The sequence below is a fragment of the Podarcis raffonei genome, chromosome 2, assembly GCF_027172205.1.
Source record: "Podarcis raffonei isolate rPodRaf1 chromosome 2, rPodRaf1.pri, whole genome shotgun sequence".
NCBI lineage: Eukaryota > Metazoa > Chordata > Lepidosauria > Squamata > Lacertidae > Podarcis > Podarcis raffonei.
In genome coordinates this window covers 34,333,710-34,347,721 of record NC_070603.1, presented here as the reverse complement: position 1 = coordinate 34,347,721, position 14,012 = coordinate 34,333,710, and the positions used below count along the sequence as shown (strand labels likewise).

Genomic DNA, 14,012 nt, shown 5'->3' with positions numbered 1-14,012 from the left:
CACCACAAGACTACCACAATCTGACCTTTTAACATATGTGGTGGAACTGTAAGGTAATAAAAGAATTCTGGGAAATGATATATAATGAATTGAAAAAACTGTTTTAAAAAAAACCCAGAAGCCTTTTTGTTAGGAATTGTAGGTGTAGAAGGAACAGAAAAGATTGTTCATGTACACAACAACAGCCTCCAGGATGCTGGTAGGCCTGGAAAGAAGACAGCATCCCTACCAGATTGGAATGGCAGACCAAACTGTTGGACTATGCAGAAATGGCAAAAATGACCGGGAAAATCAGAAATCAGGAAGATCAAAATTTCAACAAAGAATGGGGGCAAATCATATTATATTTGGAAGACCACTGTAAACATCTGAACTCTTTAGCAGGTTTAAAATAACTCTTGTAATGTAACAATGACTTTGGACACAACAGACAACTTTAAAAATTGGAGTGACTTATGATGTGCAGTAGAAAAGGTTAAGTAAAGAACCCATGGAGAGGAGGAGGGAAGTCTAAAGATTTGGAAGAATCTTGTTTATTTGTTTTTATCTATGATTTTGAATGTAAACATTAATTTGTAAAAACCAAATAAAATTTTAAAAAGACCACCAAAATCTGAGCAGCACGTATCGGACTGAAAACAGAGGTGCCATGTAGCTCCTCCTTATGACTCATTTGTAAAAGCGGATCTGAACAAAAACATTTTGCATGGCAGCCGAAATTGCAAGGTGGGCCAGGCTAAAAAGAGGCTCCCAAGGTGAAAAGGTCCCATGACCTGGGAGCTATCACAGCAAGTGTTTCCCACATGGAACCGCAGAACCACTTCCTGTATACCTAAGGCAAAACAAGATATGTGAAGAACCTCAAAGCATAGAGGAAACATTGAACGAAAGACAAGGGTAAGGCTTGTTTACAACCCCAAGGCAACTACTGAATACACTTACGTGAATGTGGGTGTTTTCATTGCTGGGGGAGAGCAATAAAGGAAGATCAGCTGCTATGGAATAGAATGGCGAAGCCCCTTTGTACCGCGGAGGGTATGGGAATGGCTGGGTGTGAGCAGTTGTGTTCTCAAAGGCATATGAGCTGCAAGGGCTGGAGATGTTCAGGCAACGATCCTTCAAAGGGCACCACTGTTGCCCACTTGGGCATTCACCCATGGCATTGCAGAGTGGCTCAGAGTGACAGCAGGCAAAAGGTGAATGAAGCAGTTTGCACCCTGAGGAACAAATAAAAGGGCACTGAATCGCACAAAAGATACAAAACCAAAAAGCCAGACGTCATTTCTATTTTAGGAGTCTGCATCAGCTCTGTAACATAAAGGTAAAGGGACCCCTGACCATTAGGTCCAGTCGTGACCGACTCTGGGGTTGTGGCGCTCATCTCGCTTTACTGGCCAAGGGAGCCGGCGTACAGCTTCCGGGTCATGTGGCCAGCATGACTAAGCCGCTTCTGGAGAACCAGAGCAGCGCACGGAAACGCCGTTTACCTTCCCGCCGGAGCGGTACCTATTTATCTACATGCACTTTGACGTGGTTTCGAACTGCTAGGTTGGCAGGAGCAGGGACCGAGCAACGGGAGCTCCCCCCCTCCCGTCGCGGGGATTCAAACAGCTGACCTTCTGATCGGCAAGTCCTAGGCTCTGTGGTTTAACCCACAGTGCCACCCGCGTCCGTACGGGGGCTCAAATAACAAGGCAAATTGGGATGATTTGTAAATCTTTCCCCCTCCCAAGTTGATGTCCAAAAGTCACATGTTGCCCTATCACTCTGTTCTTTCTAAGCTTCTCTTTACCTTATAGCTCTAATTTTTCCTATATTTTTTGTTTCTCCAGGTCCATGGACTTTGCAGTAAGTGAGGCTGCCCAAAGTTTTGCCAGTGGCACACTGAAGACTGAGTATTTTTTGCTAAAGCAGTTTTTTTTAAAAAAAGAGTTAAAGACTTCATTTAAGGGTTTTCTTTAAAATCCTATCTTGTTCTGCTTTAAAACTGAAATATACTCAGAGTCGCAAAGTGATTTCATGCTCTTTATTCAGCTCATAGTGGTGAGGAGGAATGAATGAAAGTCCCCTCAAAGTATCTGCTTTATATACATTATTTATACAATGGGCTGCACATGATTGGCTAATTCCGGAATTCTACTGTAAGCCAATCAGGTTGTGGATTCACTTCTATCTGGAGCATGTTTGGGTAGTTCCTGCCAACCAATCATACTGCTGCATTGTTCTAGTACCAATCAGACTGCTGCATTCTGAATCCTATTGTTCTAGGACCAATCAGACTGCTGCCTTTTGGATCCTATTGTTCTAGGACCAATCAGACTGCTGCAGTTTGGATCCTATTCAACTCAGTACATAACAAAAACAAAAGGCAGAGCTCTCAGGCAGCTTTACAGATGGTCTCATGCTGTCAAGCATATCAGAGGAAACAATCAGTCCCTGTAAAGCAAAGACCAATGCAAAGCTGCAAAGCTTTTTGAAATGTGCAGGGGAGAATACACCTGGCCACATCTTAGCTATTTTAAAGAAAGAGCAAGAGGCAAACATGCTCCCTCCTCATTATTGGGGAAAGTGAATCACTTTTATTTACCCCACAAAAAGCCCCTGGACCAATCTTTCTGCAATTTGGCAGGTTCACTGCACTCTGGAGGGACTACTCTGCCAGTAAATGTCATCTACCTTGGTGAAAAACAGGGGAAAGTTATAACATTTTATATTATCTATGGTAGCAGATGGGGAATACAGAGTTTTATTTTTTTAAAGGGTAGTTCAGAACCTAAATTACAGATCGAAGCAGAGAGAGTACAGAATGACTTAGAAACAGATCAATATCGTTTTAAACCACGCAGATACAGATGCAAGGTGAATGTTTGGGCCCACACACACACTCTTATCAAGTTTATTACTGTGATCAGCATATGCAAAGGTTGTAATTTAAGTACCGCATTTTAGAAGAAATGAGTGCGACTGGAAGGCAATTCCAATTACAAAAATGAATTAAATGGTGGAATTAACAAATGGCGGGGGGGGGGAGAGAACTGTAAAAAATCTGCAGCAAAGCCATTTTCCTCAGCTGAAAACAAGATGTTGCTAGGGAGAAATGGCAACTTATTTTTTAATTAAGCTGCTATAAAGAATAAAGACAGAATCTGTTATTCTTTGACCTAAGGGATTGCAAGGAAGGGAGCAGAAGGGGTTTCTCCCTTACCTGGTGGAATCAAATGTTGACTGGGACTGCAATATGGGCGGAAAATCTGGAAACGGGCCTGGATTGGCTTATTTGTTGCTTGCATAGCAAAGTCTAGGGAGGCGACTGTTCCATTGTGGCTGAACCAGAGGCCTGGAAAGAGCATCAGCTGCAAGACAAAAGCAAGTCAAGGGTAGCTGGGGGGCAGTTTAAGATGGGTAGAGGGTTTAGGGCCCACAGTGAACATACTGAGCAACAATGGCACCACAGTTGGTTTTTTTTACATATGAGGTAAGCTACAAGAGACACATCAGATTTGGAAATCAGGGTTTCCCATGAACTTCTAATATTGGGCTTTCTGGGCAATTTTCTACTTACATAGATGTTGGATTGTATAATGCTGAGGTCACTGTCAAAAAGCAGCAGATTTCTCAAGATCCCTCAGCAACGTCTTGTGGAATAGAAGACATATTTGACGCACGAAAACAAATCGGCCCTGGAAATACATTACCTCCACTTTGCTGCCCCCTAAGAAAGGAGCTGCCTTTCTGGTGCTGACGTTCTTCACTTCATAGATAGTGCTAAACCTTGGCATTCCCGTCAGGAATAAGTTTGGGCTTGGAAGCACAGCTGTAATCATAGAGCACATAAAAAGGAACTGACAATACAGTCCTATAACATCCAATAGCGAGGCAGGGTGAGGCTGTGTCGCTCTGCCGGCTTCCCAACACTGCCTGTTGCTGCTGCTTACCAAGACGGTGTGGAGAGCTCAGAATATAGCGATCAGGGTTAGTAGCTAGACTTGGCTGGCCTCTTGGCAGACCCTGCTTTCCGTTTCCTTTCAGCTCTCTCCTATTTCCTTTTTGTGCCCACCTTCTTCACCATTCAGCACTTCCTCATCAGCAGGAGCTCGCATTCAATTTCATCATCCTTCCCACATCATGGACTAAAGGTAAAGGGTAAAGGGACCCCTGACCATTAGGTCCAGTCATGGCTGACTCTGGGGTTGTGGAGCCGGCATACAGCTTCCGGGTCATGTGGCCAACATGACTAAGCCACTTCTGGCGAACCAGAGCAGTGCACGGAAACACTGTTTACCTTCCCGCCGGAGCGGTACCTATTTATCTACTTGCACTTTGATGTGCTTTTGAACTGCTAGGTTGGCAGGAGCAGGGACCGAGCAACGGGAGCTCACCCCGTCACGGGGATTCGAACCGCCGACCTTCTGATCGGCAAGTCCTAGGCTCTGTGGTTTAACCCACAGCGCCATGGACTAGAAGGCTTGTTTTCAACCCCTTGCAGGAGGAAATATTCTAGACCATCACAGATGACCCATCGGTCTCTAGAGCAAATTCACCCAGTGTGTTTTCAACACGACCTACATCTGTTCTATACTCCGGGCTGTGTCTCCTAAGCTGCCCATCTTTCCCTATTCTCTGCTCCTTGGTTTCCTCTGCCAAGATACCAACTCTGTCATACCATGACTGCAAAGTTTTCTTATCGACCTTTGAAAAGAGATTTCATCACAAGGATTTTGAAAGTCCAAGTCTATAACGCTAGTGGGATTGCCCCTTACAACTTTGCTCCAAGCTTCCTGAACAGATCAGAACTATCTGGTTGTCTTTCTCAGCTTCCTTCTAATGAATCCTCCTGTTTTGAGAGGGGTTATCTCATTAGATGAATAATAAAGATCAGCCTATTCATGTTTGTTTCTGCATTTATTGCTTAATTTATATGCCTCTTCACATCAAAACAGGCTTCTAATCTGTTTGCAAAGTACAAAAGCTGGTTACACAGACATTACAATATAGACACCCACAATGAAAATACACAGTAATACCACCCCATCAAACATTTGCAAAAAACTCCATTAAAATTACAGAACACAAACTAGAATGCCTCCAGTACCTCCAATTGTCTTTTCACAGATGAACGGTGATTTCTCAGAGCATGGGTTACATCTCCAGTACCCTTTTGAATCCACTAGAAGCATCTTCACACACATTTCCTTCCCTCCCTCAGGTCGGCCTGAGGACATCCAATTCTGGAATGTATCTACGAGGCCCCCGTCAACCCAGCGCATCGACCCAGAGGAGCCAAGGTCACGCAATCCAATCCAAACTGTGCCAGCACTGCTGATAAGAAAGACAAGGAAAGGCAATAACTCTGGTAACACCATGGACTGGGCCAATATTTGGAGACAGAACAGGATGAAGCCAGTGGTTTTCAACCAGTGTGCCGTGGCACCCTAGGGTGGCTTGAATGATGGTCAGGGCAGGCAACACTGGCCTGTGTCCCTCTTTCCTTCCCTCCCTCCTCTCGCATCTCTGCCTCTCAAAGGCTTGTACAGCTGTTTGTTGCAGAAGCCCTGGCTACAAGCTTTGCAGGCAAATGGTGCCTCTGGTGCTGGCCATGGGGTGCTGGTTGCCAGGAGCTGAGGCGGCCTCGGAGTAAGCAAGCAAGCGGGTGAGGGAGCCCAGCCAGCCAGTTTGCCAGCCCTTGCTCTTGGGAATGTACAGACAAGTCACAGGCCCCTGTGGGGCAGTGTGATGAGGAACCTCATTTGGAACCTCATTTGGAGCAGGAGGGGCAGCTCAGAGACCAGGGGGTAGCAGCAGTGGCTGCCCAGAGGACTCCAAGTAGTTGGTCAAGGGAGCCATGGACTCAAAAAGGTTGAAAACCTCTGGGATGAAGCCATTGATCGTTGTCATGCTGCTTGACATTTCATTGTTTAACTTGATTGCTCTAGACTTGTTTGATGCTAAGGCAGTCTGAGAATATTTTAAACAAACAAGCTATGGTTGGTTTACATAACTCTCATACTAACTGTATGGAAACAGCTGGACCACAGCTCATTGCTAAGCAAAATGCAGTTTGATCAGCAAGCAGACAAGTGTATCGGCTTCAAGTAAAGAGAATCAGAAACAGGATTGATTAATTTGTCCTTTTGGTTCTCTCAGTTTCTCATTTTTCCAATCAATTTCAGGTCTCCACAGTACTGCATTTTTTCGTTGTTGTTTAAATACCCTCACAAAAGTTCTTCAGCATATTGGTGCATGTTTTTGTTAATAAACACATTTTTGTATGCAGTTTTGAAATACACATATTTTTGCAAGCAATTTTCTGTAATATACTGCATTTTTGCCTGTTACTTTCACTAATAATTGAATCTATAGGCACACTTTACTATAAAATACATTTTGGTACACATAACATTGTTGGAGAATGGCACTGAAAAATTAGGAGAAGGGTGAATTTCACAGGATGGTTGTGTTCTGGTTGTGAATTAAGCAGGTTCACCTTTAAATGTGAACTAAATCCAGTTGTCCTCATTCCTTATGCACAACCCAACATGCTCATCCCTCAGGCCAGCTCTGGCCACCACCTGTCTGTACCAGTGTCCATTTCTTGGCCTAGTAAACATACTGGGGAGGGAGGCAGCCACGCTCAGTCTGTGCAAAGCAGTTTCTGCAGTTGCTACCATCTTCATTTCCTGGAGTGGTACCATGGTGGCACAAGAGGGAGAACAGAGACCATCTTGCCCAGGGCTACCTCAAAACTTGGCATCAGCCCTGGCAGTTAATCTGAGCATCAGCTGCTGCTCATGGATATACAATGGTATGTTGGACCTTCTGGACCAACTGAGCTTGCGCAGCAGCTGGGACAATGGAATAAAAACTTGCCTGCAATATCTTTGCTTATATTTATTTTAAGAAATAATCAAACAGCTGCAAAAACACCCTTTTCACCACTCCACAGTCCCCCAGCAGAATACAAAGCATTTGGTCAGCTTAAATACAGTTTTCAAAATAATCAGTTACCCTATCACATTGCTGCATTTGGTGCAGCAGGTAAGCTCCACCTGTTAAGATACAGGTGTGCTGAAACGTTGATAGCTCATAGGTGTGCTGCCATGCAAATCATTATTACAAACACATACCACTGAGTAGCACCACTGACCACACCAATGTCAAGAAAAACCAACAGGTGAATGGTTTTAGAAAGTATTTCAGAGACCCGGATCACGCATGCCATATTACAATACAACAAACCTTCTGTCACTGGGACAGGGTAGTCTAAAAAAGGTAAAGGGACCCCTGACCATTAGGTCCAGTCGTGACCGACTCTGGGGTTGCAGCGCTCATCTTGCTTTATTGGCTGAGGGAGCCGGCATAAAGCTTCCGGGTCATGTGGCCAGCATGACTATGCCGCTTCTGGCGAAACCAGAGCAGCGCACGGAAACGCCGTTTACCTTCCTGCCGGAGCAGTACCTATTTATCTACTTGCACTTTGACATGCTTTCAAACTGCTAGGTTGCAGGAGCAGGGACTGAGCACCAGGAGCTCACCCCATCGCAGGGATTCGAACCGCTGACCTTCTGATCGGCAAGTCCTAGGCTCTGTGGTTTAACCCACAGCACCACCCATGTCCCTGGCAGGGTAGTCTATGCATTAAAAAAAAGAAAGAAAATCCTTATGATGCACGGAGTTGGGAAACGTTTACAAATGAGGCACATGCTAAAGTTACTTACTTAGAAAAAGATTTCTGGAGGTAGCTTTGTACCTCCAGGGACCTCACCACGACCAGGTCTCCTCCAGGCACCCCCTGGCAGAGCTTCCTGGCATCCTGCCATGTCTCCTTTGTCTCACCAAGCCAGTAACAGTTCAAGTTCTGCAAATTGATTTGTCCACCTTGTGGGCAAGTGGAAGTATCTGAATTAAAGCAACAACAACAACAACAGCTCAAGCTTAAGAGAACACCAGAACATGCTGTCTTGAATTGCAGAAGCCTCACGTGTTTTTAATGCTATAAGCATTTTTTAAAAAAATAAAATAAAAGTTGGGCTTTTTCTTTCTATTGGTGAAGAACATCTAAGATAGTATGACAAGGGTATTTGTTTTAATATTATATACAGTATTGGAATAGAGATTTCTAATGCGAGACCATATTGATAGCAAACCTAGGCCCCCAAGACAGCTAAAGTAGGTTACAACTCAGCTGTTGAAAACAATAAAATAAATTAGTCATTTCTGATTTAAGACCCATTGCTACAAACACCATTTTGATTTTGGTAGCAGCAATTAATTCCATCCTACACAGCCCTTGTAGATTCATAGAATTATAGAGTTGGAAAAGGACCCTGAGGATCATCTAATCCGAGCTGAATATGCTGCTGTCTCATACAGGGATTGAACCTGCAACCTTGGTGTTATCAGCACCACACTCTAACCAACTGAGCTAGCCTTCAGCGGAAGCTATATCATGAGGTCCTTCAGAATGAAAGGAACCCTTGACAGAGCCCATGTTTGGAATTATAATCTGCGGAAAGCAGATCTGGCAACACCAAGCCTGAGCACCAATATCCCATCCCTAAGAATGCATGCAGGATTAAAAAAGAGAAAAGTTTAAAGAAGAAGTTACAACCCTTCATTAATAATTGTTTTTGTATAATGGACACACACTTTTCCTCACAAACCCAACTATCTTGGCAACAACAGGAGGCTAGTTGGCAGCCCGCTCAAAAAACTTGTTGTCGTGACAACCCTAAACAAAGTCTGATCCGTTGCTGACCCCATAAATCCTCCCAACTATACAAATCACTTTTTAAAGGCTCCCCACAGATCTCCTTTAGGTGCTGGCATTCAGGTGTCCAGAGAAGGGCTTTGTTTGGGTCTTTCAGCCCTCCCAAATGCTGCCCAGTAAACTTTGTTACTGTTTCTATGGAGCCTGGCTTTCTGTTTCTGCCATCTTTTTCCAAACAAGAAGGGGAAGAGGGTGGTTTATAAACAGGTATTCTACGGTGGGTAGCTGTCTCAAGAGGAGAAGCATTAACAGTGTAGGCCTATGTGTGTCCACTCAGAAATAAGAGCTATTATGTTCAATGAGACCTGCTCTCAGGTAAACATATTGGATTGGATGGTTGGGTGGGTTTTAAACAAGATTTGAAATCTGGGTTTGAAGTAAATTTACAGGCCCTCCCTAAGGGGGAACCTAAATAGTGCTATTAATTGGGACCAGCATCAATGCTGATCTAACACTGAACCATGGTTAAGTCTGGGAAGTAGATGGAGCACACATGCACATGACCAACTCCCAATTCCTTAACCAGGGTGTTAAGAAACATGGCAGTGTTACTGCTGACCATGTCAAAGAAGCTTCTTAAAGGTGCACACAGAAAGCAAAGTTTTGGGCCTGACAGGCAAGGATGCTCAGCCTTTCCTTACATCTACAAAGAGCATCCACACAATGTCTTTTAATTGTGGCTAATTCATTCAGACTATAATATCGCCTCACCCTCTTCTGACAAATACTAACAAAGATCAGCTTCACCGTTCTGCTCTTTAGAGCATGATCTCTGAAACGTGTACAAAACAGCTGCATTAACCATGCCTTGTGTATTTTAAGGATGGATTCTTCACTCTTTTTAGTGCTTCTTGACGGGAATGAATTTGAGCATGCATGCATGAGTTTTGCATGAATCCTTCTCTTTTCTTTAAGAATAATTTGCCTGGAGCATCTTTCCATAGTCAAAATGGGTTGGTGATTGCTTTAAAGCGCCATTTCTAACCAAAACGACCCTTTCTAACCATCCTAATCTAGTGAACAGAAGGGTGGTTAAATCATGCTGAAAATTGACTGACACATGCTAAGAGATCTAGCCTTGTCATCCCACTGCAGCTATGCTTTTCCAACACAGAACTCCCACTTTGTAGAAACACTGCTTCGCCTACCTGTGTCCCCTTTGCCCAGCAGTAGGAACAACAGCCACCATGGTCGAAATCCCTGGGATGCCATCCTCAGCAGAATCTTGGGGGTGGGGTGGGGAAGAGGGGAAATGCTGCAGCTCTAGGTGAGGTTAGCAGCTGACTTCTCACCTTCTGTCCACCATCACAGCATCCAGGCTGAGACAATGGCAACCTTAGGAATGACCCCTCTCACACTCGTAGCATCAGAAGGACCCGACAGTGCTGTGTGCCTTCTGAGATCAATGGCTGATATTGCTGGCTGCCTCGCGCTGCTTCCCTGGCTTCCCGCCTCTCTGGTCTTTTTATAAGGGCTCTGCTGCTCTACAACTCTCTCTCTCTCCCAGGGTGGAAAATGCCTTTTTTCTAGCTGCCCCCTAGTCTCCCTGGTTACACATCTGCTGTTCCCCTTCGGCTTTCTGCACACTGACAAGTTTGCTTTCTCTAGAGCCTCTGCTCTGCTGCTTTGTACCTCTTCCTTCCATTTTCCTAATATCCTAACATGAAGCCCAGGTGTCCCCATCACGCTTGCAATAACCTATCTTCCCGCAAGGTCAGTTTCTCTCACAGACATGCTTCAGATCCTGAGAGATTCCAGAGGTTTAGTGGAGCCACTTTAAGCCAGCTTTAGTCTTCCACATCACCTTAACTCCAACTCCTCCCTTAAAGTAAAGGTAAAGGGACCCCTGACCATTAGGTCCAGTCGTAGCTCCTTCCTTATCCACACCTAAATAACCTTGATCCCCTTCAGATTGTCCCCACCATAAATCCTGCACCTTTTGTTAGGGGCCATATACTACTTATTTGCTTTGATCTCCATTTTAGACAGCTTCCAACTTTGCATAACATTTAGGAGAACACTTCCCTTGAGGTTGGTACCAAAATTTTAACACCTCGGAAGCTTTATTCAAAAATACACCCTTGATAAACATACCACAGTCTTCCCCTTCCACAGGGGTAGGGAACTTTCAGCCTGCTGGCTTAGTTAGGCCTGACATAGGTCCCAGTTTGGACCAGGAGGCTATTCCCACCCCCAGCCACACCCTCCTGCCCCACAATTGTCATCAGATAGTGATGACAGGTGATTAACAAGTGGACAGGTCTCACCCTCCTGTCAAAAGAGCCCACTGAAGGTGGGGTAAGCCAGAATCCGGGCCACCAGGATGGAGGAGATGGCACGCTACTTAAAGCATCCATGCTTAAGTCTACCTTTGACTCAAACTAATGGCCAGCTTCCCCACCCACCCAAGTGGGACACTGATAGACATCTCTCTGCAGCATCACTTGTCTCACCAAGAAGTTCCTGGCCTCCTGGATCCTTCATTCTCCAGATGACAGACAGATCAGTACCTTCTTCAACATGGATCCAGATGTCTATGTTGTTCTGGTGTCTTACCACAACCTTTGGACACTTAAGGATTACTGCTTTCACGGGCAAGACCACGTGAATAGTAGCTCTGTGGAACAGACTCTTTCCAGCAGTCAGGGCCTCAACCTTCACCATATAGGTACCAGGAAGATACGCATGCAGCACTCTTGGGTTTGTGGTGCTGAGACTTCCATCACCTCCATCTCCAAAGTCCCATATGTACAGAATGCCAGGCAGTGAGATATTGGCAGTGAATTCAACAAGTTGCCCATGCTGTTGCCGTGTGGTGAATGAGAGTTTCACCTAAACAGAAAAAGCAGGTAGGAAGGTTTGACTCAGGTTTAATTTCCCTTCCTCCAACCCAAAGCATAAATAGGATGAAGGTATAATTTCATGAGAAGGATAATGTCCCTCACTCATTAATAACATCAGGTTATTCCTAATTCCTGCAGCTTATACAGCACTCAGCTAGAGGCCGTGCAGATGATAACATTTTGGGTAGTATGAAGAGGAGATCCAGATCAAAGGAGTTCTGTGCATTAACTGTACCTGTTCTCATAGTACTGCAGCAACAAAAGGTACAGAAGTCCTGTTTTGGATGAAGCCTATTTGCCAAATGTCTGCAGAAATTAAAGACTCAAAGACACTTTTGAAGACCAGGCATTCCAGAACAAGCATGGACTGGTTACAGTCTTGCATGGCCTACTTAATTTTTCCAAAAATTTAAACTCCCAGTAATGGTCCAGCAATGAGTTTTAAATTTACAAAGTGCAATATAATAATATAATAATATAATATAATATAATATAATATAATATAATAATAATAATAAAAGAAACAATAAAAAATGTGAGTATGAGTATTTAATGTTCTGAATGAGCCATCTCCCACCTTCAGCCACAAATCCTTACAAACACACTGTGGACCATCTGAACAAAGCACAATTTGGGAGCCCCTGCTCTAACCTCTAAAATAAGTGACTGGGTTTGGGAGAGACAAGGTGTCCAGCTTATGTATGGAGATCAAGGAAGAGGAACTGTTTTAGAACTTGAGCTTGCACTGCCAATTTTAAAGTGGCCTTTGCCCCTCACCACTGACTCCATTTTCCATCACTGGCAGGGGCAGCTTCCATTTCCCAGGACCCTTTACAAACCCTCTAGAAATTCCCTCACCATCTGATGTGAATATGTGAAGTTGCTGAGTCAGAGACCACTAGCCCATCAAGCCTAGTTTTGTCATGTCTGATTGGCAGCAACTCAAGGTCACCAAGGTCCCATTTCTCTTGTCTGAGATGACAGGGATTGAACATGTTGTGGACAAAGGATGTGCTCTGCCAAGAATCTGCTCATCATCAGCATCACTTAGTAAAGAAGGGGTAGCTAACCTGTGGCCCTCCAGATGTTGCTGGACTACAGCTCCCATCATTTCCTGACCACTGGGCTATCCTGGAATCCAACAACATCTGGAGGGGCACAGATTCCCCATTCTTGTAGGGAAGTAATGAGTTGGATTTCCTAACCACAATTCCCAAACACAAAATTGGGCAGAAATGCTATTAGAACTGATTCCATTACCTGAATTGGGTATGCAGCATGGATGACAGTTTTATTGCACACTTGGCTCTGGATTTCATTGGAGCACACCTTCCCACAGTCCACCTCTGCTTCACTGCCTAGAGATCCACATAGGCAACGATCCAAAAAGTCCATGGCGTAATAGGTGTACTCTTTGCTATAGCAGAGTTCAAGGCAGGACTTCTGAGTGTGGGTACCAGTTGAAAGGTAAGAATAGTGCAGGACTGCATCACTCCTGGTCAGGGTGTCCTTCACACAGGAGATAAAATCAACAGCTGGGAAGGGAGGAAGAGAAAACTCATGGTAAACGTTTGAACCACTTATGGACAGATGCTTGAAAAACTCGGTTCTGGTTTCTGTTTGCACAGCTTTCTTTGTTTACACTTTACAAACTATTCCAGCAAAACAGGCAAGAAAGCTCTCCCCATTTTGCAGAGTGAACACTGAGATGGATGCAGACACAAGCAGAGTCCTGCTGAATCAGTCCAGAAACAACATTCTGTTCTTGCAGTAGCCAGTCAAATGCCTTTGGGAAGCCCAGATGTGGGACCTGAGAGCAAAAGCACTCTCCTGCTTGAGATTGCCAGCAGCAGATATTGAGGCAAGCTGCTTTTGACAATAGCGTGCTGTACTACTGAGCTAGGTTTTCTCCTGAAGTACAAGGTCAGGAGTCCAACAGAACTGTCCACAACCTCAACCAGACTCCAGCTCCAGGATTCTTTGGGCAAAGTGATATGAAACTGATATAAATATGTAGTGTAGATAGAGCTGCCTCAGACAACAGTCATTTCCAATTTGAGTCTCTGTAGTGGGACTGGGGAACCTCTGCCCTTCCAGAGGCTGCTGAACGACAACGACAACTCCCATCATCCTTGCCCATTGGCCATTCTGTCTGGGGCTGATGGGAGTTTGAGTACAACAAGATTAAAAGGGCACCAGGTTCCTCACTAGGACCACAGCTTTTGTCAGTAGCTTGTTTTGTGTTTTGTTTTGTTTATTTTACAGTGCAGATTTTGTGAGAGCAGGCAGACATCTGATAGACTAACAGTGCATGTCTAACCGCAGTGTTGGCTTTTACAGAGGAGAAGAAGAAAGCTACTGACACGCGGGGCTTTGGATGAAACTAAACTCCCTTCACCAGC

The 14,012-nt window shown here is 44.6% G+C and overlaps 1 protein-coding gene across 2 annotated transcripts in view; it reads right to left on the bottom strand.

Annotated features, from left to right (window-relative positions):
* Positions 1–14,012, bottom strand: part of LOC128407445 (polycystin-1-like) — a 63,976-nt gene that overhangs the window by 44,411 nt on the left and 5,553 nt on the right. The window contains exons 5-11 of one of the 2 annotated variants that reach the window (XM_053375817.1): positions 12,871–13,145; positions 11,221–11,599; positions 7,716–7,896; positions 5,093–5,319; positions 3,696–3,814; positions 3,206–3,353; positions 943–1,217 (exon numbers count right to left, since the gene is read on the bottom strand). In XM_053375817.1, coding sequence (XP_053231792.1) covers positions 943–1,217; positions 3,206–3,353; positions 3,696–3,814; positions 5,093–5,319; positions 7,716–7,896; positions 11,221–11,599; positions 12,871–13,145 — 1,604 coding nt within the window. The remainder of the gene's footprint in view (positions 1–942; positions 1,218–3,205; positions 3,354–3,695; positions 3,815–5,092; positions 5,320–7,715; positions 7,897–11,220; positions 11,600–12,870; positions 13,146–14,012) is intronic. The other variant, XM_053375818.1, reaches the window with a different exon arrangement.